Source organism: Muscardinus avellanarius (assembly GCF_963383645.1).
Source record: "Muscardinus avellanarius genome assembly, chromosome: 20".
NCBI classification, from domain to species: Eukaryota; Metazoa; Chordata; class Mammalia; order Rodentia; family Gliridae; genus Muscardinus; species Muscardinus avellanarius.
The window spans coordinates 10,988,144-11,015,918 of record NC_137806.1 but is presented as its reverse complement, the minus strand read 5'-3'; the positions used below and the strand labels follow the sequence as shown (position 1 = coordinate 11,015,918).

Genomic DNA, 27,775 nt, shown 5'->3' with positions numbered 1-27,775 from the left:
AGGCCTGGAGAAGTTATTTGGTGGGTGGTCCAGCGAGTGGTGCAGCGGGCAGCAGTGGGAGCAGGCTGCGGAGAGGAGAGGGGCTGGAGGAGACCTGGCTGTGCGCTGGGATCAGGGCAGTGGCTCCTTGCCTGGCCTCCTTGCCTGGCACCCTACCTGCCGCGCCTGCGGTGGAACGCCTCAGCTCCTCTGAGCCACGGACCCACAGGCCCTGCTGCCAGAGGTGGTGGCTTTCGGCCTGGGTGGAGCCGTGCGAGTGTGGCGGTCCCTCCTCAGGCCATGGTGAGAAGTGCTACCTTGGTGTGTCTTCCTCCTGCTTCCCCACACAGGGAGGAGGGCTTCCAGTACCTTCCAAAGACTGCCAGGCTGGTGGGGAAGCTGTGGAATACTCGCTGCTGCTGCTGCTGCTGCTTCTTTATTTCTTTTAATTTTTTATCGGTGCATTATAGTCACACGTCTTAAAGGAGTACACGATGGTGGGGGCAGACATGCACACATCACCCAGGTAGCCTTCCCCAGTCCCGGCCCTCCCTCGGTCTGTTTGGCTGAGTGATTGACTTTGCTGCTTGTGAATGCACATCGCGCGCGTTAGAGGACTTCCCTCCCCCCCACCCTCGGCTAGGTCGTCTTATCTGCTGTCTTAGACTCTCCTTTGCTGCCAGCCTGCTCCACACTCCGCAGCCTCTTCCAAGCCTGTGGTCCTCATAGAATTCCTTATTAGTGCGTGCGTGTGTGCTGGTGATGAAATGCAGGGGCATTCTACCTCTGACCTAGACCCCCAGCCCCTTTGTATTTTGAAACAGGGTTTCACTAAAGTGCCCAGGGTCTCGCTGAGTTGCGGAGACTGGCAGTGCACCTGCGGTCCTCCTGTCTCAGCCTCCCGAGGACTGGGATTGCAGGCTGTGCCGTCCCTCCAGGCTGGAACTTTCTGTACTGACTTACCGGCCTGCCCCGTCTTCTCGGCCCTCCTTATTCTTAGCTGCTGTTGTCTGTGGTTGCTTCTTCGTTTCACTGAAAGCCTGGCCTTTCACAGGTGCCACCAAATAATGACAACACCTCCCTGTTTCTTGCCAGTGCACCGAGCCATCACAGGAGAGCGGCATCTGCCCCTGAGCCACCTCTGGCCCTCACCCTGGTTCTCCAGGGTGAGGGGTCAGCGGCGGTTGTCCTTAGGTTCGTTGGGGGTTACAGGAGAAAGGGGCAGTGCTGGTCACAGGGGCATTTTAAAGCCACAGAGAAATGTGTTCTGGGACTGCATAATCAGAATCAGGGTGCTTCCCAGTCAAGGTGTTTGTTTGTTTGTTTGTTTGTTTTGCAGTACTGGAGAAGGAACTCAGGGGCATTCTAACTCCAAGCAACTCCCCCAGCCCTATTATTTTATTTTCTTTATTTTGAAACAGGGTCTCACTGAGTTGCAAAGGGCCTCAATAAGTAGCTGAAGCTGGCCGCGACCCAGATCCTCCAGTCTCAGCCTCCCAAATGCTGGGATCATAAGCGGGCACCACCACGCCTGGCCAAGAATGTTTTGAAAGGTTTCTCTGGGCAGTCCCGTGGTCACCAGCTGGAGAAATAGGTATCAGTCCTTATACAGGACAAATATTTGTCCCTGGTTTGTTGGAGAGCCCAGGTGCTCTGCTTGGCGGGTGAGTCTTCAATAAGAACTCCTCAAAGTCTTCAGTCCTAGCTTCGGGTCAGTTACATTATTGGAGTTGCTTGGCATTCTGGCTGCAGTTCCCTGCGTGCTGACCCTTTCAGACAGGCCTTCAGAGGGGCCTCTTTCTGTGACACGCAGCTTTCGTTTGATGGGTCACGAGTGACAGGCACGGAGGGGCCTCGTTTTGTGACACGCAGCTTTCGCTTGATGGGTCACGAGTGACAGGCATGCCGAGTGTGAGTCACGCACAAGTGATCCGTGAGTAGAGTGGGATGGCGCAGCCTAACGGGACTTGTGGGCCGAACTGCTGCGGAGCGACCGAGGATGCAGCTTGGCTCCTCTGTTCTCTGCAAGCCGCGCTGAGCAGGGGAGGGCGGGCAGCCCAACCAAAGCTCCCGAGCCCTGGGATGGCATCACGGGCATAAGCTGAGGGTGGAGGGCCTTATTTGTTTTGTTTTGCTTTGGGTTTTTTTTTTTTTTTTTTTTTGTACTGGGAATGGAACCCAGAGGCATTTTACCTCCAAGTTACACCTCCAGCTCTATTTTTATTTTTTATTTGGAAACGTTCTCACTAAGTTGCAGAGGGCCCAAGTAGCTGAAGCTGGCTGCAAACCTGTGACCTCCTGTTTCAGCCTCCCAAGTCCTGGGATTCCAAACGTGCCCGCCACGCCCGGCTGGCTGAAGGTCCTTAAAGGAAATGTCCTGTGTCAGCGCTGACGTCAGTGGACTCTGCTTCTAATCAAAAGAAACTGCCAGGAAATCACAGTTAAACTATGTTGTCATTGTTTTCATTAAGAAAGCAAAAGGAATCTCAGTACCTGGGAGGCTGAGACAGGAGGATCTCAGGCTGGGCCAGCCTCAGCCACTCAATGAGGCCCTCCACAACTTAGCAAGACTGTTTCAAAATAGAGAATAAAAAAATAGGACTGGGGTGTAGCTTGGAGTAGAAAGCCCCTAAATTCAATTCCCAGTACTACAAAAAAGAAAGGGAAAGACTGAAACACTCTAACAGTTTTAAAAACAAACAACCCCCCTTGTTTTTTTATTGTGTGGGTCTGGGGGTCTCTGGTTACCTTTTATATCGTGTACTGTTACTTTCTATTCCTCTGATACTGATGCAGATTTTCTTTCCAGAAGCCTCTTAATTGCTACATTGTGTTACTCAGGATGCCGCAGTCACTGCCACTGTGGCACAGATCCCCGGGATCCTGTTGTACAGGGTGTTTGCATTTGCCTATTGCGAACATGCTGGAGTACATACTAAACGTGTGTGTGTGTGTGTGTGTGTGTGTGTGTGTGTGTGTGCGCGCACGTGCGTGCGTGTGTGTGTTTACATTATCCATTCACCTTCGAGTAGACTTGCATTAGCTGAATTACTAAGCTAGAAGGTAAAAACATTTTTAGTCCCTAGCTTTGCTTGGCTTTGGCCAAAACACCTCACAGTTTTCGGCACTGAGTCCATGGAGGGCGAGCTCCGAGGCAGAAACCGAGGCTGCTGGGTGCAGGCAGAGTGGAGCCGGCCTCAGTCGGGGTGAGGGAGAGGAGGGGCCCAGGCAGCTTGCTGCCAGAGCCTTCCCGCTCTGGGTCTGTGCTTTCCATGCCTGAGCTCTGAGGGAACAAACCAGGCCTGCTCTGTGTCCAAAGGCTGCCACACCGCCCTCCCCAGGCAGGCCAGTCTGCAGAGCTGCCCGTTGGTCTTGCAGCCGTCTCTCGTAGAGTTTTGAGGAGTTAAAAAAGCCATTTAATTTTTCCTTGCTAGTTCACCTTTTATTTCTTGGTGTATGTGTGTGTGTGTGTGTGTGTGTGTGTGTGTGTGTGTGTACGTGTACACTTATAACTAATAAAGCTAGACTTTTGGGGGACGTATGTTTGCTCTCTTCATGTTCTTGTGCGATTCTGAAGGCACCCAGGACTCCTTCAGAGTCTTCATAGGTCCTCCTTCCGTTTATTATTATTGCTTTGGTCTCGTTTGCAGATCTGGAAAGTGTAAAAAATTAAGCTGACTATTTTACTAAGTGCATGCATAGTTGATTTTCTTTAAAAAGAGAAAAAGTAACAGGAGTACATGTAGAACAGCTGCAGGGCCTTGATGTTGGCTTCACCCTGAAATGACTACATTCCTAGTTTCAAAAGTTTGTTCAAACTGTCATAGAGCATTGAGGCAACAGGGGCAATACGGTTAGGGTTAGGGTTAGGGTCTAGTCTGGATGTGCCAGTCTAGGCGCCCGAGAGCCACAGGAGCAGAGGTGGGGTGGCACGGGGCACACGTTCACCCTGCCCTCTGGTGGTGGGGAATGCTGGGTCCTTCTGCCTCCCTCCCTCCTTCCCATCCCCCCACCTGGCCCCTGCCAAGCTAGGCAAGTGCTCTACCCCTGAGCTGCTTCTGCGGCCAGCAATAATGCTTTGTTTGTTTTTTCTCCTTTTTTTTCTTTTTTTTTTGGTGGTACTCCGGGCTACACTCTGAGACCTATTTTATATCTTATTTGGAAATAGGGTCTCTTAAGCCAGCCGCTGGCTTCGAACCTGTGCAATCCTCCTGTCTCCGCCTCCCAAGCGCCGGGATTACAAGCGTGCGCCACCACACCTGGCTCCTAATTTTATTGTTTTGGTACTGGGGACCAAACCAAGGTTCTCATGCGTGCTAGGCAAGCGCTCGACCACCGAGCTGCCTCCCCAGCCCACTATTCTTTTTATGAGCACTGTTAATGAAACGTTAAGACATTTAGAGAACGCAGGAATGGATTCTGGGCATCTGGCGTGGAAGTTATTTCAGAACAGGTGAAAGGCGAAGCAGGTGGCTGGGGAGGGAGGCGCAGGGCGCCAGGGCTGGGGAGGGGTCCGCGTGAGTTCTGTTTACAAAACCAACAAGACCAGGGGTGGAGCCTGTTATAGGCAACGCCTCCTTTGTTTCTTTCCTGTTTTCTTAATATAATGATACATGTTTTATATTTCAGATGAACTTACAACTGGCTCTCTGCCTTGGACTGCTCAGTTCAGTTTGCTACGTGTTTGGCCAAACAGGTACAACAAAAAAAGTTTGCCTCATTATCTTTGTATCTTGCTCTCCTGTTCTACTCTTGATCAGTTAGATTTGTGGGAAACCCAACTCCAATCGTAGGCCCCGCTGCCCCTCCAAGCCCTGCAGCGACCCCTCTCCCACATACTAAACTGAGGGAAGACGGGGTGGGCTTGCTGTTAGGAACAGAGAAGCGATAATCCTTTATCCAACTATGGGAAACGCATGACATTCATACGAGCCTAGTGATAGACTGTGAAATTAGGCATCTAAGCCAGGCGAGGTGGCGCACACTTGTCATCCCAGCCTTTGGGAGGCTGAGACGCGAGGATCGCGGTTTGCAGCCAGCCTCAGCTACTTACTGAGGCCCTCTGCAACTCAGCGAGATCCTGTTTCAAAATAAGGAATAAAAGTAGGGCTGGGGGTGTAGCTTGGAGGTAGAATGCCCCTGGGCTCCATCCCCAGTACTGAAAAAAAAGAAGTAAGTCATCTAAAAATGGTAAGTGGGCTGTAGGTTAATGGACCTGGCCTGCGGTGTAAGAGGCAAGAGAATCATGTCCCCCAGGCTTCCATTGCCAAGGGAACCGGGGTCTGTCCTAGCTTTGTAACTGGGTCAGAGCATTCACATTTAACATTTATATGTATTTGCCTTCTTTGTCATTGTGATCCTGAGTTTTCATTATTTTTTTTCTGAAACTTCAAGTAAATCGGTCTATTCTTCCCCCCCACAACAGATAAAAATAGATGTTTAAAAGCAAATGCCAAATCGTGTGGAGAATGTATCCAAGCCGGGCCAAACTGTGGGTGGTGCACAAATGTAGTAAGTAAGACCAATCCCTTCCTCTCTCTCCTCCGTCTGACCATTAAGAATTGTCCAGGGCGCGTCTTTGGGAGTCGTGGCTAGGAAGGTCCGCTTAACTCAATGCGTGTTGAGTAACGTGTCAGAACCGCGTCAGAACTGCGACGTTCAACATAGCAGCCACTGGGCTTTTGCAGCTGTCGAGTGCGCGAGCTCTGGACGTACAACTCATTGCTTACAGCGTGAGCACATGCCAGAGTTTTGAAGACATGGGATAAGCAAATCAGTAACGTTGGAGCTGTATTATTATATGTAGATCTGTCATAAGTGGTGAAATCAATTTCCTATTTTTTTATCTTAGTGAAGCTATTTGAAAATATATTAAAAATACATAGGAGCCAGGCATGGTGGCGAACTCTTGTAATCCCAGTATTTGGGAGGCTGACACTAGAGGATCGCAGGTTTGCAGCCAGCCTCAGCTACTTAGTGAGGCCCTCTGCAACTCAGTGAGACCCTGTTTCAAAATAAAGAACAAAAAATAGGGTTGGGGGTGCAGCTCAGAGGTAGATGCCTCTGGGTTCAATCCCCAGTACCACAAAAATAAATGAATAAGATAAAATAAACAAAATACATAGGTACCTCATCTTTGTGGCACATACTATATTTATGTTTGATAAGTTTTCATAAAAACCTAGCCATTTAGTTTGACTGTTTTAGATCCCCCTTAGTGATGGGGAGGTATAAATTAACCTTAATTTTGCTTGTGTTGCAATAATTGAGGGTTGATCTTCACCTTGATATGAGCCTATTGAGGTTGGGAGTTGAATTTGACCTGCTTTAAAAGCACCTCTGCGCCTTGCCCAACACGGTGCCTCTGTACCTGGGTTTCCGTGAGTGCAGCACTCCTGCAGGCTGGGAAGGGGATGGTTGGCGGTTCCGTGTGGAAGCACGAGCTCCTTGGTTACATCCTCACCCAGGTGTTTGGATCCTGTTACCAGGGCCTAACTGTGGCCGTAACTGGTGAGACATGTCGATTGGTGCGACCATCTGAAAGATAAAATAGGAGCTTTTTAAATTTTATTTCAAAACTTTTTTTTTTTTTTTTTTTTGCAGTACTGGGAATGGAACTCAGGGGCATTCTACTTCTGAGCTATACCCTGAGCCCTATTTTTAACTCTTTATTTGGAAATAGGGTATTACTAAGTTGTGAGGGCCTCACTAAGGAGCTAAGGCTATTGCGAACCCTGATCCTCTTGTCTCAGCCTCCCAACTACTGGGACGACAAGCATGCGACGCCACACCCAGCCCACTACTTTTTGATTCGGAGTCAAAAAGGAAGTACACTGGACGCCATGTGAATTTTGTGCTTTGTGTCGCTGCAGTTCTGATGGCGTAAGAAGGCTGGTTGGTTTATGCGGTATTTTGTGTGTTGTTTAGACGTTTCTACAAGAAGGAATGCCCACGTCTGCGCGATGCGATGACTTAGAAGCCTTAAGAAAGAAGGGCTGCCATCCGGATGACATAGAGAACCCCAGAGGCTCCAAGAGCATCAAGAAGAATAAAAACGTGACCGACCGGAGCAAAGGCGTGGCGGGGAAGCTGCGGCCGGAGGAGATCACGCAGATCCAGCCGCAGCAGCTGGTCCTGCAGCTGCGCTCAGGTAGGAGGCCCCGCTCCGCGCAGCCGCCTTTCCTCTTGCGGGTGTCTGTCGTGGCTCCCCTGGACCTGGGGCGGACCTGAGGCCTCTGGTGTGCCAGGCAGCTGCTGTACCGCTGGGCCACGCCCGGCTGCATGCGGAGTTTCGACGGCTAATCTGAGCACCTCCATCTCCGCAGACCTGTATTTGTAAACACGGGTGCTTTGACTCGGCTTAGAGGTTCCTGATGTCAGAAGCAAATCCTAGTAGATTCTGGAGTGTTAATGAGACTCAATGGGTTTCAAGAGCAACAGGGTGTGCTCTCCACTGTCTCCCTGTCCTGTCTCACGGGAGAGCGGAATGGGCACACCCCTGTCCATGACCCCGCTCTGGGGCCTCAGCTTCTGACCTGCTCCGCAGAGCGCCACCCCCGCCAACCTAATTTTAATTTTTTTTTTCTCGGTACTGAGGATGGAGCTCAGGGGCATTCTACCCCTGAGCTATACTCCCAGCCCTATTTTTTATTCTTTTTTTTTTTTGAAACAGGGTCTCACTGAGTAGCGAAGGGCCTCACTAAGTAGCTGAGGCTGTCTATGAACCTCGATCATCCTGTCTTAGCCTCTCAAATGCTGGGATTACAAGTGTGTGCCACCCCGTCCAGCTCATTTTTAAAACATATTTGCCAGGATTCCCAAGGTAAAATTCAGGCCATACTGTTCGCTTGCATATTAGAGCAGCACCCTGTTACAGATTTTTTTTATCATGTATTACTAAGTTGCGGAATGTCCGTTGTACCCTAGATTGTCTTCTGCCTTGCCCCCCTAGTCTAATCCCTGGTGCTTTATTTATTGCTGAGGCTGACCTCAAACCTGTGATTCTCCTGTCTCAGCCTCCTAAATACTGGGATTACGGTGTGCTGCACCATGTCCAGCTCAGTGTTCTGTTTCCCCATCTCATAATTAGAAATTTGTGTGAGTGAGCTTTCTACTAAACTATTGGAAATAGTTATATTTCACATATATATTCTTATAAAAGAATGGTTTATTTTGGCTCTTGGTTTTGGAGTTTCAGTCTGTGCGTGGCCTCTGGGCCTGTGTTGAGGGGCCAGGGTCCCCCAAGACACACTCCCACTCACTTGAAATCTCCTATTCGACCACTTAGAGTTCCGCCGCCTCCCACCAGCGCCACGCTGGCCACTGAGCTGTTAACACCGGGGCCTGTGGGGGACGCGCCACCTCCATACCAGCAGAATCGACCGTCTTTCCTACTTTTCATCGGGGATACTGTCTGCCTCCCTGAGGCCCCGTGTTTTAAATGTTTGTTGAGTGAATCAAGTACTTACAGGATTCTCAGATGTTGTAAAAGTTGAATGCTGCCGGGTGTGGTGGCGCATGCTTGTAATCCTTTATGTTGACAATGTAATTCAGATTTTTTTTTCTCATATGCTTTTCATTGCTGGTGAGCTGACTTCATTTTCTGACTTCCGCTTACCTAGGAGAGCCCCAGAAGTTCACGTTGAAATTCAAGAGGGCCGAAGACTACCCCATCGACCTCTACTACCTGATGGACCTCTCGTACTCCATGAAGGATGACTTGGAGAACGTCAAGAGTCTCGGGACAGACCTGATGAACGAGATGAGGAGGATCACTTCCGACTTCAGGATAGGTGGGCGTGTCGGGGAGGCGGAGCCTCCCTACTAATGGGTCGTGGCGCGTCTCACGGCCATTCTATTTCCTCTGTCGTCACACGTACCTGTGAGGTCAGTAGGCCCGCTTGTAACCTCTTCTGAGAGGGACCTGCGTACCCTGTCACACATCCGACTCTGCTCCCGCCTCAGTCTCCCCTGTTGCGCTTGCTGACGTGGCGTTTGACACAGCGTGCCCGCAGCTGGTGAGCCCACGCTGCGTTCACGGGATTCTGCCCGTTCATAGGTTGGTTTATTTTACGAACATGTGCAGGTACCCCAGTTCTGTTCCATTACTAGTTCCTGTGACCACGCCTGCCTGTCCAGCCTCATTTCACTGCTCACCTGGGTTCTCTTCCTACGACCTCCTTTGGACCTGTTTCTTCATTTCATGCATCCCCAAGTGGGCTCCTGCTTGCGCCTTTCCGCTCCTGGTCCAGCAGGGACTAAAAAATAGTGTTGGAAAGACCTTCCAGCCTGCCCAAGCCTCCCAGCTGCCTCCCAGCGCTAGGTCCACGCGAAGTGTACAAACTAGCCTTGCTTACGGTCTCTTCTCTTCTGCAAACATGGGCGACAGGACCGGCAGCTCTCACCAAGCGACTTTGCCGAAGTGGTCAGAAATCCATCCTGTTCATTTGTTTCTTCCTTCAATCATCTGTCTTTTATCATTTATTCACTTTTCACTCATCATGCTGTTATTGGGAGCTAATATGCTAAGAAAGTGAATGTGGGTTATCTTTAAAGTGGGTAGACAGAGCTACGTCTCAGCCCATTCAGGCTGCTATACAAAAATGCCATACACAGGGTAGCTCCTAAACAATAGAAATTGATTTTTTGTGGTTGTAGAGGCCGAGGGGTCTGCCAAGGGCACACTTTCTGGTTCAGAGGTGGTACCTTCCCGCCGTGTCTCTCCTGGTAGGGGAGGAAGGCAACTTGCTGGGGCTTCTTTCATGAGGCCTCGGATCCTGACGGGAGTGTCCCGGCTTCACAGGCCCAGCGCCTCCCAGAGACTTCATTTCCTAACATTGTTTACCTTGGTGTTGGCTTCCAACAGGGCGTTCTGGGGTTCAGACACTGGTCCGTAGCAACTTCCATGTGATGCCATACTTCTTCAAACAATGCAAGTTTATCTCCCAGCCCTCTCCATCCATCCATCCATTTTTCCTCCAGGCTTTGGCTCATTTGTGGAGAAAACTGTGATGCCGTACATCAGTACGACCCCAGCGAAGCTCAGGAACCCTTGCACCAGCGAACAGAACTGCACCAGCCCCTTTAGCTACAAGAATGTGCTCAGCCTCACGGATAAAGGAGAGGTGTTTAATGACCTTGTGGGCAAACAGCGCATATCTGGGAATTTGGATTCTCCGGAAGGTGGTTTCGATGCGATCATGCAGGTTGCAGTTTGTGGCGTAAGTGCACTCGTTTTCTACTTGGAGATATCATTTGTACTGTGTAAATATTAAGTGCAGTTTTTCTACCATTTAGGAGAGAAAAGAAAGCCTTTATCATCATATCATTAGGTTACACCGCGGAAGCCCAGAGACTCAGCCCTGAATAACCTGGCGCCGCGATTGTCATAGTGCACCTCAGAGCCAGGCGGGCAGTTCATTCAGAGTTTGTAAAGCCGGAAAGCTGACCATCTGGAACAGTGGAGCAGCTTAGCTCTACTTAACTGGGTCCCAGCCCCTGGAGGGCTCGGTGTCCCTCTCCATCTGTGTCAGGCTCCACTTCTGTAGAGCAGACAGGCACTGCGCTGCTGAGCCTGAGCCTGTCCCCAGTGTTTGGGAAGAGGCCCCGAGAGTCCTGGCCTCTGGCTGTGTACTTGAAGTAGAATTGGTGTTATCTGAGGCCTCGCCACGAACTTTGAAAGTGCTGGGGTGGAATAGCACCTCACGGCCTCTCTCTTTGCTATCTTCCACTCATTATCTGTGGAACGCATGTCTTTTTCTCTCTTAGTAATTCAGAATAAAAGAACTTCCTGTCTTCTTGGATAGAAAGAACATCAGAATGGCCCTACTAGACTGCGAGCTGGCCGGCTGCGTACTGTAATGCAGGAAGCTCGAGGAGTCTACAGATAGAATGCAATCCCTGATCAAATATGTGACATTCTTCACAGAGCTAGAGAAAAAAAAAGTAAAAGGAGGCAAATAAATAAGTGAGCACATACATAGTACTGAGTGAGGGGTTAGAATGGGTGAAATTCAGCAGGGCAAGGCTTGGCAGTTCTTTTTCTTCTTTTTGTTTTTTGCGGGTCTGGGGATGGAACTGAGGGGCATTCGACCTCTGACCTACACCCCCTATCCTAATTTTTATTCTTTTATTTTGAAACCGGGTCTCACTGAGTTGCAGAGGGCCTCACTAAGTAGCTTAGGCTGTCTGCAAACCACGACCCTCTGGTCTCAGCCTCCCGAGTGCTGGGATTACAAGTGTGCGCCACCACACCTGGCTATAGTTCATTTTTTAATAAAAGAAGGAGGGCAGAACACAGAAGGCCGATAAAGGAGGCTCAGGGCAGAGAAGCTGGAGGTGGTGGGTGGATGGGTGAGGCCCCGCAGTGGGGAAGGCAGGGTCCAGGCATTGCTGACTGGCAGGGCTCAGCCAGGGTGGACGGCGCAGGCTGCACAAGCCCAGCCCGGGTGGCCGCCGAGAGCCAGAGCGACAGCAAGGTCGTCAGCACTTGAGAGAAGAGAGAAGAATACAGACTCTGTTAAAGTGCAGTTGGAGCCTGTCCGGGGAGAGGGGAAGAACATTATGGCGCCCTGCTGTGTGTCGTACTTTAGCACCGAAACCCTCTTCTCCCCAGTCGCTGATCGGCTGGAGGAACGTCACGCGCCTGCTGGTATTCTCCACGGACGCTGGCTTCCACTTTGCTGGAGATGGGAAGCTGGGCGGCATCGTCCTTCCCAACGACGGCCGGTGCCACCTGGAAAACGACGTGTACACCATGAGCCACTACTACGTGAGCACCGAGGGAGGCCGGCAGGGCGGGCGGGGTGCTCCGTGTTGAGTGCTCCAGTGGCAGGGGAGTGGCAGGGGTGCTCCATGCTAGGTGCTCCCAGTGGCTGGGGGGTAGGCGGTGGTGCTCCATGCCAAGTGCTCCCAGTGGCTGGGGGGTAGGCGGTGGTGCTCCATGCCAAGTGCTCCTAGTGGCTGGGGGGTAGGCGGTGGTGCTCCATGCCAAGTGCTCCTAGTGGCTGGGGCGTAGGCGGTGGTGCTCTGTGCTGAGTGCTCCCAGTGGCTGGGGGGTAGAAACCCACATACACATACTTCCTGCCTCTGCAACTATTTGCCTTTGTGCTCTTGTGTATACTCTCATATAAGCCATGCAGTTACCCCAAGACGTCACTATTATCCTCAAACAGTGTTGAGCCCTAGAATGCCATTGTATACTGAAGGATACTCTTGGCTTCCAGGATTATCCCTCCATTGCTCACCTCGTCCAGAAGCTCAGTGAAAACAACATTCAGACGATTTTTGCAGTGACTGAAGAGTTTCAACCTGTGTACAAGGTAAATATGTGTGAGGTAAAAAGAAAGTTGGCTTTTTTATTTAGTCATTAGAGGCAAAATTAAATGTCTGAATTGAAATGTAGGCGCATGACTGAATTTCACAAAAGAGATTCACATTAATTTTTAGTCACATACCATGAAACTTTAAGTTGCCTCTTGCGGGTTTGACTCCTAGAGACATTTAGGAAATGTGTAGAGAACTGATACGTGAAGATACGTGCTACTTCCCCAGTGCACTCTGATTGGTTAGATTGGTATTTGTATTTCCCATGTTTTTTCTTTGAATTGTAGGAACTGAAAAATTTGATCCCGAAGTCGGCAGTAGGGACCCTGTCTGCAAATTCCAGCAACGTAATTCAGCTGATCATTGATGCCTACAACGTGAGTACATTTTAAGTGAGATCCATTTTGGATAATATCCTACAAATGCTTTGCTCAAAAAACGTAGAATTTCCTTTATACACAATTTAGTAAGCTGTGAGGCAACAACAGCAAACCTCAGTTTGTGCAGGAAAAGCTTTGCTGTCGTATGAAAAGAGCCTAGGCAAAGCCAAGCCGTGACCGAGGCATCCGGGAATCTCTGAGCATCTGTTTCTATGTCGGAAAGCAACGAGAGATGACATCACTCAGGTTTAGACTTCTAGGTTGCCCTAATCTTTTTCTTCCCTGAAGTGTCCTTTATAGATTCTCTGCTTTCATGAATTGTGCTAGAAAAGCTCTTTTTTCCATTTTTTTCTTGTCATATATTCGGAGGACATATACACACATGTATACCATAAAATACAAAAATCTGTGACTACGCGTGTGACTTCCCTGTTTTGGAAGGATTTATAGTAGTATTCTTTCCTTGGATATGGAAGGAATTGGCACGAAGAAGGATTTGTCTTGCTCTTCTAGAGCTTAATTCAGAGCAGTGTTAATGACACCCTCTCACTAGTGGTTGAAATTAACTTTAATCAGAAGGCTTTTAGCAGATTTAGTCACTGTTGTGTGCACTCCCTGCACAACCGTCTCGTGGGTTGAATTTTAGGAAGTTTTTACCTGGTGCCTCGGGGACCCCCAGGTGCCTTGGAAAGGCCTGACTCCCAAAGAGAGGCTTTGCAGAGGGTCAGAGGAGCCCAGTCCCGTGTCTTCCCCATCCTCGCATTCCGTCTGTCTGGACAGAGCGTTGGCCTCGCTCCTGTCCTGGGAGTGTGAGCAGAGGTGGCTCGCCTCTGCTGCCCCTCCGCTCATCCTGCAAGTAAGCAAGCACTGGCTCGAGCCTTCCCTCTCTTCTTTTAGGTACCAGGGATTGAGCCCAAAAGCATTTTACCTTGAGCTACACCTCCAACCCCTTCTTATATTTTATTTTGAAATAAGGTCTAAGTTGCTGTGAAATAAGGTCTCAGTGAGTTGCTTACTAAATGGCAGACTGGCCTTGAACCTGTGATGTGAGACCCTCCTGTGTCAGCCTCACAAGTACTGGGACTGTAGGCATGTACCGCGGTGTTTAGCAAATCCTTCCCTCTTAAAGATTCTTTCCCCCCCCCCAGCATTGCTGGAGACCAAACCCAGGCCCCCAGGCATGTCAGGCAAACCTTCTACTACTAAGTTCAACCCCAGCCCCTTAGGCGTTGTCTTTCTTTTCTTTTTCTCTTTCCTTTTTTTCCTTCCTTCCTTCCTTCATTTCTTTTCTTTCTTTTCCTTTCTTTTTTCTTTACCAGGGCTACACTGGTCCTAAGCAAATTTGTACTTAGACTGTGCAGTAAATCGCTTACTCTGCTCCATACTTGTCTGGTAGGGGTGGAACCAGAGAGTCTCCCACAGTGAATATCAGGACTCCGAGCTATATGATTCCTGATATTTCCCTGAATAATTAAGACAGAAGTGTTCTTCTCAGTCGTGTGTATTAGAGTAAAGGTTGGACTTGTGGCCGTCGGAACACATTGCTCTGGGCTCTGTGTTTCCCAATCACCCCATGGAAACCGGCTCCCGAGTATTTTCCTGAAGCGGCTCTTCCTCCAGCTCGTTGGTCCGCTGGTTTTCTGCAGGGCAGCGTGTCGTGTAACTTTCTTACTCACGGTTGGTCTCTCATTTAGTCCCTTTCCTCAGAAGTTATCTTGGAGAACAGCAAACTACCAGAAGGAGTGACAATAAGTTACAAGTCCTACTGCAAGAACGGGGTGAACGGGACAGGGGAGAACGGCAGGAAATGCTCCAACATCTCCATTGGAGACGAGGTAGGGCGCTGGGCACCTCCTGCAAAAGGGGAAACTGCTTGTCCGTGAGCGAGCCTCGTGTCTAACCTGAAGAACGCTTGCAAGTGCCCTTTGTGTTCATTGCCAAGTTGCTAATGTAGTGTTTCTTCCTTCAAGGTTCAATTTGAAATCAGCATAACCGCAAATAAATGTTCCAATAAAAATTCAGAAACCATTAAAATCAAGCCCCTGGGCTTCACGGAGGAGGTGGAGATCGTCCTGGAGTTCATCTGTGAGTGCGCGTGCCACAGCGCAGGCATTCCCGCCAGCCCCCTGTGCCACGACGGCAACGGGACCTTCGAGTGTGGAGCCTGCCGGTGAGTGCCGCGCCGTGGGGATTCCCAGGGAGGACCTCGGCTTGGAACGCATTTGTTCCAAGCACTGTAGCCCACCACACAACGAGTTTGATGGTCTTTTTTCTGAACACTATTCTTGACCCCGAAATGAAAGCTTTGGAATAACACACAAAGTACCCTCAGCACACTGTTCAGGCACATTTCTTTTTTTTGGTGTTATTGGAGTCGAAGCCAGGGGTGTTCTGCCTCCGAGCTACACCCCCAGCTCTATGTTTTTTCATGTTTTATTTTAAACAGGGCCTCACTAGGTAGCTGAGGCTGGCCATGAACCTGCGATCCTCTTGTCTCAGCCTCCCAAATACTGGGATCACAGGTGTGTAGTACCACACCTGGCTCAGCTTTATACATTGATCAGAGTTGCAGAGACTCTTCATTTTTGTCTCCTCTCCTGTGACTTATTTTAAGTGGTTATTGTTTTGTTTTGTTTTGTTTTTGCAGAACTGGGGATGGAACCCAGGGTCATTCTACCTCCGAGCTACACCCTCAGCTCTTTTATTCTTTATTTTAAAACATGTTCTCACTGACTTGCGAAAGGTCTCACTACGTAGTAGCTGAGGCTGTCTGCAAACCACGATCCTCCTGTCTCAGCCTCCTGATTTCTGGGATTCCAAGCGCGCCCACGCCTGGCTAAGTGGCTAGTTTTGCGTGGCTGCAACTGCGAGTCTTCCTTCAGGTGCAATGAGGGCCGCGTCGGGCGGCACTGCGAGTGCAGCACGGACGAGGTGAACAGCGAGGACATGGACGCGTACTGCAGGAAGGAGAACAGCTCGGAGATCTGCAGCAACAACGGGGAGTGCGTGTGCGGGCAGTGCGTGTGCAGGAAGAGGGACAACACCAACGAGATCTACTCTGGCAAATTCTGCGAGTGCGATAACTTCAACTGTGACCGGTCCAACGGCCTGATCTGCGGTGGTGAGCAAGGCGGCCGGGCGGCCTGGGCCTCGGGTGCGCAGAGTTTACCTGGAGCGGGTGCGGAATGGCCACTTGAGACGCTCGCCTCCCTGCAGCGGCTTGCTCTCACGTTTGGGCTCCTGGCGTGGTCTTGACCTTTTTTGGCCATGACTTCGAGGGACGATATTTTTCCCCGCAGGCAATGGTGTTTGCAGGTGCCGTGTGTGTGAATGCTACCCCAACTACACCGGCAGCGCGTGCGACTGTTCCCTGGACACCGCGCCCTGCATGGCCGGGAACGGGCAGATCTGCAACGGCCGCGGCATCTGCGAGTGCGGCGTCTGCAAGTGCACTGACCCCAAGTTCCAGGGGCAGACCTGCGAGACGTGCCAGACCTGCCTCGGGGTCTGTGCCGAACACAAGTGAGTCCGCAGCCCCGGAGGGCGGGTGGGATAGACCAGGGCGTGTCCTCATCGTCACTAGGACGTAAGACGCCTGCTACGAGGAAGATGAGGAAGCCCACTCTTCTTTCTTAAGGCTTTTTTCTCAGTAGGAGGTGTCCGTGGCTTGAGGTGGAAATATACCGTATAAAACCCGTACTGTTACTCTGATGGGAATTTGCAATATAATTGAGCTCACGTGGCACCTTTGTTAAGTTGCTGCTATCTTTTTTATTTTATTTATTTATTTATTTTTGTGTGTGTGTGTGGTACTAGGGTTCCTGGAAGCCCTTCTACCTCCGGGCTACACTCTCAGACCTATTTTATATTTTTATTTGGAAACAGGGTCTCTTAAGCCAGAGTGGCTGGCTTTGAACCTGCGCGATCCTCCTGTCTCCACCTCCCAAGCGCGGGGATTACAAGCGTGCCCACCACGCCCGGCAACTGCTGCTGTCTTTTCATTGTTGTTACTGGGGATTGAAACCAGGACCTCCCGTGTGTGAGGCAAGCGCTGTACCACTGAGCCACATCCCGGCTCACAGTGCCTGCTGGCTCGTGTTTTTCTACATTTTTGACATATACTTGGGTAGTTTTTAACTCTGTGGAGGAAAATTCACAACTACCAATAAGAGGGAAAGAAAATGTCTTGACCCTTTGGAGAAGGAAGTGGCTCTCCGCACCACAGGTTTCTTAAGCTTCCTCTGGACCACGCGGTCGCTGGGTGTCTGTGGTGTAGTTGTTTCACACTGTGCTCGGTCAGCACATGGGTGATGTCGTGTGTGTGTGTGTGTGTGTGTGTGTGTGTGTGTGTGTGTGTTACTGGGGATTGAACTCAGAAGCATTCTACCTTCGATTCTACCGCCCAGCCCGATTTTTTATTTCTTGTTTGGAAACAGGGTCTCAGTAGGTTGATGAGTCTCACTACTTGCTGTGGCTGTCCTTGAACCTACAATTCTCCTGTCTCAGCCTCCCAAGTACTGGGATTACAAGGTGTGCCACCACGCCCAGCTGGGTGATGTCTTTAGGAAGGCCAACCGCATAGGTCTCACTCCTCCTGCAGCTAGAAGCCACATCGCTTTCAAGTCCCAAGCAATTTCCCGCAGCAGGTCCCGGAAACAGTTTTGATAACTTTGAATTTCCTGGAGCCTGTTTGGATGAGGTATCTTCGCCCGACCAGTAGAGGGCGCAGCTGGTGCTTCCTGGTGCTGTGCCACCAGTCCATTAGTGGGCATTGTAGGGGTCAGGATGTGCCGAGGCCCCCTTCCCTGTCCTCTCTCCTCCCGCTGGGGCTCGCGAGCCAGGGTTGTGCAGGCTTTAGCCAGTGATAGCAGCGTGTGGTTGCAGCCACTGGAAACTAGCATCTCTGTCTATTCTCCCAACCAGAAATGTAGCATGGCCCTCCAGTTTGCTCAGGGCCTCTTTGTTTGGTCATGGTTTCCTTGCACACTGATTCATCTTCACACATTTAAACGTAACGACTCGGGCTTTCACAGAGAGTGCGTTCAGTGCCGAGCCTTCAACAAAGGAGAAAAGAAAGACACGTGTGCCCAGGAATGCTCGCACTTCAACCTCACCAAGGTGGAAAGTCGGGAGAAGTTGCCGCAGCCGGGGCAGTTTGACCCCCTTTCCCACTGCAAGGAGAAGGATGTGGACGACTGCTGGTTCTACTTCACCTACTCGGTGAACGGGAATGGCGAAGCCACCGTCCACGTCGTGGAGACGCCAGGTAGGAATTGGATAATCGCAGAAAGCCCTTCTTATTCTCTTATGCCTGGTTTCCGCCATCAGGCCTGCTGTCAGGTTTCCTAATGCCCAGAAGCAGTCTCCAGCTGATATTTTAGGTTCAAGTTGAGAAACTTTTCCTCTCAGGTTAAAATAATGTTGAACTATAAATGAAATAAAGCAAAGAAAAGTCAGGTTTTCCGTTTTCTGAATGGAGCGTTTAAAGAATGCAATCGTCTGTCCTCGGAACCATGCCCGACAGTCAGGGGTGCTCACCACAGGTGACCATTATTGGTACTTAAATTTGAGCTTGACTTAACCTCGGGTAATAGAAAAGATAAAGTACTAAGGATAGTATTATTGAATTTGTTCAACTTCTCAGGATATGAGGTGTTTTTTTTCCTCTCATTTTTTTTTTTTTCTTTCCAGTACTGGGGATGGAACCCAGGGGCATTCTTCCTCTGAGCTACACCCCCAGCCCTATTTTTTTATTCTTTATTTTGAAACAAGGTCTCACTAAGTAACTGAGGCTGGCCTTGAACAGCGATCCTCTTACCTCAGCCTCCCAAGTACTGGGATTGCAAGCATGCTCCACCATGCCTCTCTGTTTTTCTAGTACCGTTTTTTTGTAGGTTCTTTGGAATGTTCTAACAATTTTTGGAGCATATGGTAGAGCATATACTTAACTCTGTAAGAAACTGCCAAACTTTTGAAAGTTTCTGTGATCTTGTGTTATCAGATGGGTGTTTTGTAGATATTGTTTCCCAATGTCTACCTCCTTGTCTTCTTATTCTCTTAGGAATATCTTTTGAATACCAGAAAAGTGCATGTGTGAGTGAGTGTGAGTGTGTGTGTGTGAGAGAGTGAGTGAGTGTGAGTGAGTGTGTGTGTGACTGTGTGTGTGTGAGAGTGTGTGTGTGTGTGTGTGTGTGTGTGTGTGTGTGTGTGTGTGTTGCTGAGAATGGAACCCCAGACCCTGAGCACAGGAGGCCAGCACTGCACCGTGAGCGCCCCCCAGCCCTGAGGCCTCAGTGTGGAGGAAGCTCGTTTGCCAAGTTTGTTGGCTTTGGATCTTTTTTCCTCGTGTATCTAGGAACTTCTTCGCTTAGCTCAAGAGCGTGCAGGTTCCTCCTGTGTTTTCTTGGCAGACGTCCCGGCGTCTGGTTTTGCAGGTAGCCTGTGACTCGCCTTGAGCTCCTCGTGGAAGGTGGAGGCTCGGTTTGCACAGCCGCGCAGCCCCGCACCTGCGTGGAGGAGGCCTGTGTGTCCACCTGCTTCTCTTCTGTCTTCTGTTCTGCGTGCCTGTCCTTCAGCCAGACAACCCTGTCTCATAGCTTCATAAGTAGCCTCTTTTTTCCATTTAACTTAATTTCTTCACTGAGGGATTCTATGCTAATGGGGCAAGCGTGATGTCTTCGTGCAGGTGTGTTTTGTGATGTTGAAGTCAGGCTGTCTATACTCAAGCAGCACTTCTCTACAGTGAAAACTTGCCGTGCACTGTCTTGTAGCTTCCTGAAGATGCAGCATCATTACTGTTGCCTTCAGCTCCCCAGCTCAGAGCTCTCTGCAGCCTAGCACTCACTGCTCTGCCTTCCCCAGTCCTGCCTGCCCCACCCTCTCCCAGCCTCTGCTGACCTCCACGCCTCTCAGCTTCTGTGAGGTCAACTCTTTGAGATTTCATGTATGAGTGAGATTATGTGGTGCTTGTCTTTCTCTCCTGCCATACTGCACTTAACTCCAATTCCAAATGACAGGACTTTGTTCATTTTTTATGGTGGACTAATACTCCATCTTGTATATATAAGACATCCTCTTGTATCCATTCATCATCGGTGGAGGGGCATTTAGGCTGTCTCTGTTTCTTGGCTATTATGCATGGAACCGCAGTAAAAACGTAGAGTGCAGATACCCCTGTGCCATACTGAATTCATTTTCTCTGGATATACCCCAGTAGTGGGATTGCTGGATCATATATGTTAGTCTGTGTGTGAGTGTGTGTGTGTGTGGGGGGGTGCTGGTCTTTTCTACCCCCGAGCCATTTTCTTTTGAAACAGTGTCTCACTGTGTTGCCGAGAGTCTCACTAAGCTCCCAAGGCTGGTCTTGAACCTGTGATCCTACAGTCTCAATTTCCCAAGTACTTGGATTAAAAATGTGGGTTACCACACCTGACCTTATTTTTAATTTGTGGGATACCTCCATACTGTCCATAATGGCTACACTAATTCACATTCTTGTTAACAGTGTGCAGGGTTCCCTTTTCTCCATATCCTTGCCAGAATTGGAAATCCTTTGCATTCCTGTTACTAGTGGTCCTGTCTGGAGAGGTGTGGTGTCATCGTATTTCGATCTGCATTTCCCTGATGGTTGGTGATGTTGAGCATTTCCCCACATAGCCACTGGCCACTTGTGTGTCTTCTGGGAATGTCTACTTCGGGCTATGGCCCATTTCCTCATTGGTTCATTAATTTTTTAGTTCCTTATATACACCGCATTTACTCTTTGTCAGATGTACAATTTATAAACAATTTTCTTCTGTTTTCTCGATGCTCTCTTAACTTTGTGGCTGGACGTAGCCCCATTTGTCTCCTTGGCTTCTGCCTCCTGTGCTTGCGGGTCTTTCTTTCCTAAACTCGCGCCTGGCCCGGTGTCCTGAAGCGCTGCCCTTGTTCTCGACGTGGTTTTGTAGTTTCAGGTCTCGCGTCCATTGTGAGTTGACCCATTCAGTCTGGAATCCGTTAGAGTTGGTTTTGGTGGGAGCTAGGGCTCTGATTTCCGTCTTCTGCACGCGGCTGTCCTGTCCAGTGGGAAGAGCCCACCTCGTCCCAGCTCGTGTTCGCTGTCGGAGTGGGCGGCGTGATGCGTGGCTTCACTTCTAGGCCCTCCCTTTGCTCCCACCACCCTGCATCTCATTCACATCCGTGACTTCTTTTATCGTGTGCTAATTTTTTCTGCGTGTCCTATTTTCTGTAGTCCTGGGCATCAAACCCAGAGGCATTCTACCTCTGAACCACAATCTCAGCTCCATTTTACTTCTTAGTCTGAACCAGGGGCTCGCTCGGTTGCTGAGTCTCCTAACATTGTCCAGGCTGGCCTTGAGGACCTGCTGCCCCCTGTCTTTGCCTCCCAAGTAGGGGAATTACAAGTGTGCCACCACACCTGGCTGTTGAGTAATTTTTAATGTGCATATATTGTGTAAGTGTTATTAAAGCTATACATAAACCTGATGGATTTTGATGCTATTATAAGTGACATTGAAAACATTTGCATTATCCACTATGTAGAAATAAATATATACATGTACCAAAAAATCGTAAGACTTTTGCTTATGGATGCTGTGTGGGGTAACTTGTAAGTTCCCTTATTTATCCGGCTGGCCTTCTGTGGGCTCTCTGGGTAGTACACACCTGTCTTTCCTGGGTTCTCACTCCTGTCTGTCGGGAGGCTGCCTGGCTCTTGGGGGTGGTATTTGGGCTTCCTCGTCCACTCAGTGTCAAACCTCTGTGTCCTAGACTGCCCCACGGGCCCGGACATCATCCCGATCGTCGCGGGCGTGGTCGCTGGGATTGTCCTCATCGGCCTCGCGTTGCTGCTCATCTGGAAGCTCTTAATGATCATTCACGACAGGAGGGAATTTGCTAAATTTGAAAAGGAGAAGATGAATGCCAAATGGGACACGGTAAGTTGTCAAACACCTAACAAGCCAAGGCGGCTCCCAAAGTAAATGTGATGCTTTTTATAACCGTGAGGCCAATCAAGTCTTCTGTAAGAAGTTCATCCCCCCAGAAGTTCGCTGTATCAGAGAATTTGCATTTAATGTACAGCAGAAAGCATCCTAAGTATCTATCATTGAAACAAGTCACTGTAAGAATGTATAGTATCCTGGCCAGTATTTTTAGTTCTTTAATCTGCCCTTTGACCTTCTTGTCTGACATAAAATAGAATCCTAAAGCATGTTATATGTATTACAAGGTATTTAGTGGAAGGGTCTTTGTCTTTTTTAAAACAATGAACCTTAGGTTGAAGTGGCCAGATTCCAAAGGCTCAGTAATATGATTCTGTTTCTTTGCATCTGGAAAGGTCACCCGTGGGCAGAAATCACATTAGTGGCTGCTGGGAGCTGAAGTGGGAGAAAGGGTTGACCAGAAAGAGGGAGCAAGGGGTCTGGATGTGATGGGTGACTGTAAGAAAATCTAAAAGCTGAGTCTGGAAGTTCCTGGTAGCCTTCAGTGTCTACAGTAGAGGGCAGGGCCAGAGGGCAGGGTGGCCAGCCGGCAGGCCTCCTTGCTCATCTTCTGATACAAGAAGACAGTGAGAGTCTTCAGTCTTTTAAACTATAAATGAATCTGGGCCATTTTCAGTCTACTACAGTTTGCTTGGGTTTCTAAACAGTTACGAATTTCAGGAGTGTAGAAGTAGTAAAAATTCTCTTTTATAGTGTTTTAAGCACTATAAATGTCAACTTTCTGATGAAGTCATTAGAAACTATTTCTTTTGCTTCAGCAAGAAAATCCGATTTACAAGAGTCCTATTAATAATTTCAAGAATCCAAACTATGGACGTAAAGCTGGTCTCTGAGCTGCCGTTCGTATTTCCTTTCCCGTTCTCGCTTTGCATGTGAAGTTACCGCTTTTACTGCACCGGGTGCCCTCTACCACTGCTGCTCTTATTAAGTCTGGCTGTAGTTACATGGCTGAATTGTGGCTTCTCCGTTTGCCTGTTAACTTAGCATTTAGAAGGATTTTAAAATAAAGTATATGGTATAGAAGCAGCAGTTGTGTTGCAGTGAGAGGAGAATGTGCTTTGCAGTCAGACAGACCTAGGCCGGACCCCAGCTCTTCCTGGGCGAGCACAAGAGCGCCGACTCTCCGGGCTTCCCAGCGCTGCTGCTCCTGCCGGAACCTGGTGGGCGGGAAGCGGTGTGTGGGCGACTGCTTTTGGCGACGGACTCCGGTTCATCTCTAATTCTCAGGACAGTACTATGCCTAGGGGCATTATAATTATTGTGTGTAAGTTTTAGGATTGAATCTTTAAAAATGAGCGCAAAATCCAAAGTGTAAAATAGAAAAACAAATGTAATGTGGTAAGATGTTCATATAGTTTTACAACTCTAGGATCATTTTTGTTGGTTCTAGAAAGAGTTTAAGATTCACGACCACTAGAAAATGTAAACGTTTTCATGTGCTTTCACTGGGGTACCGTGGTCACGTGTCATACTGAAGTGCAGTCTGATAGGGGCGTACATGCTTGCTGCAGGTGAGCTCCCCCAGGGCCCACCCCGCTTCCTCCTTTCCCCATACGTGATATGTTTTAGTTCTTGACTGTTAACTTCAAATTTAAAAGCTAGAAGACTTTTTGTATGTGTGCATGGACTTCTTATTAGTTACAAATGATTTTAATTTTCATGTCTAAGAATGAAATTTTTTTTTATAACAGACTTTAAAAAGTGTTTTCGCAGTTTTAAGATGAAAACTCATAGTTGTAGAAAGGCTTACTTAACCCTGTTCTCCAAGCATGGGCAACCTATTTTGAATGTATGTTTTACCCAGACACCTGTTTTTATCATTTTCTCTTTCATCAGTAGTGGGCTGAATTCTTTCTTACACTTATTCAAACTGTTCATATCTGGATTTTTTTGGAGTGCTTCCAGGGTACCTTTTTTTGGGGGGGGGTGGTACTGGGGTTCCTGGAAACCCTTTTACCTCCGGGCTACACTCCCAGACCTATTTTATATTTTTAGAAACAGGGTCTCTTAAGCCAGCAAGGCTGGCTTTGAACCAGAGCGATCCTCCTGTCGCCGCCTCCCAAGCACAGGGATTACAAGCGTGCGCCACCACACTGGCTAGGGTATCTTAATATGACTGTATAAGCCCTGAAACTCTGAGAAGCAGGTTGTGTTTTTAACCAGACTCCTGACTGATAGTGCAGGACTGTTCTCTCTTTCCCGTCCAGCTTGGCTCTTTGCAGGTCCAGCCTGGTGGTATAGCTTAGAGATGGTGCCGGCATGATTATTATAGTAATCAGAGTGAATACTTCCCGGGTGCTCCGTGTGTCTCAGGCACGGTGCTCAGTTCTTGGTCTAAGTTGACTTAATGTTAATCATGAAGATAGTACCAACTCTTCATTCCTGTTTCACACACGGGGAAGCCGAGGCACAGGAGGGAGAGGTGGCTTATTAGTGGGAGAGTGAGATCCCAGCCCCGGCGTGTGGCCCTGGGCCCTGCTCAGTCCTCCCCGCTGTGCGTACAGCCATGTGTCTCACAGCGCTGCGTCCCCTGCCCTCGGTAGGAAGAGGAAGTCACTGGCAGAGTGCCAGAGCACGGCCTCTCAGCTGCTCACACAGCTGCTGGGGCTGATGCTGCTGGGGAGTCACTCAGCACGGAGGCCAACACGGCACGTACTTTATTGACGCTCTTGGGAATGGACTTATAAATGACACTGAATAAAAGCCTACTATACAGGAACGTCCAGTGTTTTAAGGGCTACAGGAAGTACCAGTGGTGCAGGAGTCATGATGCACAGATCTCTTTTATTTCTAAGTAGATTTTCTATAAAATTTAATCTGCTGGCAAATTCATGTAGTGGCAAGTTGGTACATTTTTGCAGTAGTCTAAGAATCGATACAATCTTTTCTTTCTTACCTAATACTCTACAGAAAGTCATTTTTAGAGAAAAACTGATTAGCCAAATAGTATGGAGACAAAAATCCCAAAATTACTGGGATTTTTGTCTCCATACTATTTTCTTTGTAGGTTAAAAATATTTTGACAATTTGTGTGGTTATTTCTCACGTAAGAAAAAATTTCAATTTGTTTTACTGAGGTGAAATTTTCACCCTTGCTCTTTAATTGTGCTGTGAAGGAAATTCTCAGTATATAATTACTAGTTATATCTAATATTTATATTATTGGCTTAAATTTTGGCAGAAATGCTCCTTTAACAAAATGATCATTTCATATAATTCAAGAAGTAAATATTACATAAAAATTTCTTTATGAACTAGTAAAGTCCAAGAAAATTCATGGCTAGAGATTAGTCAAGATGTTTTCTCAAGAAAAAATGAAGTAGAAATTAATAATTAAAATTTCTGAATAATCATCAAGACATTAAAACAAATTGTGGATTATAAAGCACTTTTCGGATAGGACCAAGGTGTGCCAGTCATTAATTATTTCATTAGCAAGTACTATAATTTGGTATGGAAAACTACCATGTAGGTATATTTAAAGAAACATCCAGTTATCAATTATAGCCTTTAAAGGAAATTGAAAGACTTACCTAGGCTGTTTCCCCTGCTCTTACGGAAGTTTAAATGTGGATTCCAGCTCTCCTCCAGCTAAGGCATATCTAGTGTATAATTATTATTTTGTGTGTGTGTGGAGCTGGGGATGGAACCCAGGGGCATTCTACCTCCCAGCTACACCCCCAGCCCTGGATTTTTATTTATTTATTTATTTTTTTATTTTTTATTCTTTACTTTGAAACAAGGTCTCACTAAGTGGCAGAGAGCCTCACTAAGTAGCTGAGGCTGGCTGCCAACCTGCGATCCTTCTGTCTTAGCCTCCCAAGAACTGGGATTACAAGCGTGCGCCCCACGCCCAGCTCTAGTATATTATTTTATAGAATGGATTCTATAGTCACCACTGCTGGCCACTCTGCAGTGAGCACTGGGGCCACCTGTACTGAGCACAGATGGCTGCGTCCCAGCGTATAATTTGTTTCCTAGATAGACATATGCTTTGTTATTTTGCTGAGTGGGGTTGCACTCTGAATGACAGAAACTAATCTGAATTAGTTTAGTTTACCTCCATTTAAACTGATGTCTAATACAGACAATGAGTTTAATCCTACCTCTAACCTTGCATGTTACACTTTTGTTTGGATGGACTTTGAAATAATAAAATTGTTGTTTATATGGCAAACGAACTTTTTTCCAAAGGTAAGTTCTTCCCTATGAATTATACTTTGGATTCATCAATGATATTTGAGTTTTTCTATTTTATTTTTTGGTTTTTGTCCTTCCCTTATAATTCTGGAAAACTAAATATTAGTTTAATTTATTATTTTACAGGAAGTTAGTTGAATGATAATTTATTTTCCCAAACCAAGGATTAAATATTAGTTTTATTTATTATTTTATAGGAAGCTAATTGGATGATAATTTATTGTCCCCAACCAAAGATTAAATATTAGTTTAGCTTATTATTTTACAGGAAGTTAGTTGGATGATAACTTATGGTCCCCAACCTACCTGAAAGGAAGGGCCTCCCGAGTGCAGCCTCCCGTGCAGATGGCAGGCGGTGTGCCAGCCCCGTCCCTCGGCTCTGCCTAAGAAGGCGCTTGTCAGGATCCCCGTGGAAACGTCTCCCGCAGTGTTTGTGTCACGAGGAGCTCACTTGAGCCTGGCATTGAGAGGCTGCCGTCCAGAGGGCGTGTTGCTGAGGGCGGGTCCTCCATGTGTGGATACCAGATCGCGCAGTGTTTGAAGGCGTCGGGCGCAAGGGCTGTGGCGCTGCTGCTCGTGCGCCTGGAGTCTCAGGAACCAACCTCCAGGTGCAGCGCCTCCCGGCCCCGATGCCTCAGCAGCCCCTTTCTCTTGTCTCTTCCATACGCCTGAAAACATACGCCCCCTTCCCATACAAACTTACAAACGCCTACATAAATATTCCTGTTTGCCTTCCAGTAATTTTTCTGTAGTCAGTTTCACTATAAAAAATGTTCCTAATCTTCTCAGATAGTTAACCGTCCCACGTTAGGTACATAATTCTATTTTGTACTGCCCCAGAGTGCCCAGTCATGTCTGTTACCAGCAAACTGTAACTTCCTCGAGGACAGAAATACGATTGTATGCTATTTTTCTGCTTAAAACATCTCTGTCAGTATGTGTTTGGATCTTGCTGTGGCTTGGTGCCCACTTGTGGGGACTGTGGCCGTCTTTACTAAAGTGTATTCCACTACGTCACCACGCAGTGTGCTCTGTGCTGTGAAGTAGCCTCTAGTAGAGGAAGGAATCGGGGCAGCGCTAGACTCTAGGGCAGTGCCTTCCTTTTTATCTTTGCTAAGCCATTCTTAGCGCCTTCTAAAAATTCATGGTAATGGCCTCTGAAAATGACGGTAACTTTTGTTTTGTAAAATAACACTACATGCTTTTAATAGAGTAAGTAATGTTTTCTGTCTCTTTCTTTCTTTCTAGGGTGAAAATCCCATTTATAAGAGTGCCGTGACAACTGTGGTCAATCCTAAGTACGAGGGGAAATGAGGACGGCGGCGCCACCCTCGCTCACCGAACGCACCGCAGCCGCTCTCGTGGTCACAGTCGTAGCTTTAGGGCACCGCCGCCAAGGTTTCGTTCATGTGCAGATTTTGAAAATGTACAATATGTATAATTTTAAAGTTTTTTTTTATTATTTTGAAATAATGTTATACTCCATGCCAGGGACTGACAAAAACTTGAGGCGGGATCGCTTTCCTCGCCAGCTAAGGTCACCTTGTGCCTTTTCGACCTTTTCTTCCTGGACCTTTGAAATCAAGCTCTTGTTGGATTAAGCGATAGTTCGAGGGATTGAAAGGGCAGTAAGCGAAGTAACGAGCGTCATGGGAGTTTGTGCTAACCATGTGTTAAAGTTGACTTTTAGCTTCGTGGATATGTCATTTTTCAGTTATACAGAACCCAAAGTAAATATCCTGCTAGCTAGCTTAGGATTGTTTTAAGTTTATATTTACTATTTGCCTATTAGACATGACTGATGGCATATCTGATGGACAAGGGAATTACTGATGAGAAAACAGTTTACCTGTGAAGGCCATGGGGAAAATTCAGAGTTAGGAAGGA

At 48.1% G+C, this 27,775-nt stretch overlaps 1 protein-coding gene across 2 annotated transcripts; it reads left to right on the top strand.

Moving 5' to 3' along the window:
• Positions 1–4,608: 4,608 nt before the first annotated feature.
• Positions 4,609–27,202, top strand: ITGB1 (integrin subunit beta 1; the record flags this gene model as incomplete). Of its 2 annotated transcripts, none has more annotated exons than XM_080716885.1 (15): positions 4,609–4,675; positions 5,405–5,490; positions 6,907–7,129; positions 8,601–8,771; positions 9,961–10,199; positions 11,594–11,749; positions 12,204–12,299; positions 12,591–12,680; positions 14,378–14,518; positions 14,654–14,853; positions 15,566–15,804; positions 15,983–16,205; positions 17,717–17,949; positions 21,456–21,622; positions 27,137–27,202. In XM_080716885.1, 15 exons carry the CDS (start codon positions 4,609–4,611, stop codon positions 27,200–27,202), a joined length of 2,397 nt encoding a protein of 798 aa, XP_080573011.1. The 2 variants fall into 2 exon arrangements, with proteins under 2 accessions (XP_080573011.1, XP_080573010.1); XM_080716884.1 differs by lacking the exon at positions 27,137–27,202 and adding an exon at positions 22,447–22,521.
• Between the last annotated feature and the right edge of the window lie 573 nt (positions 27,203–27,775).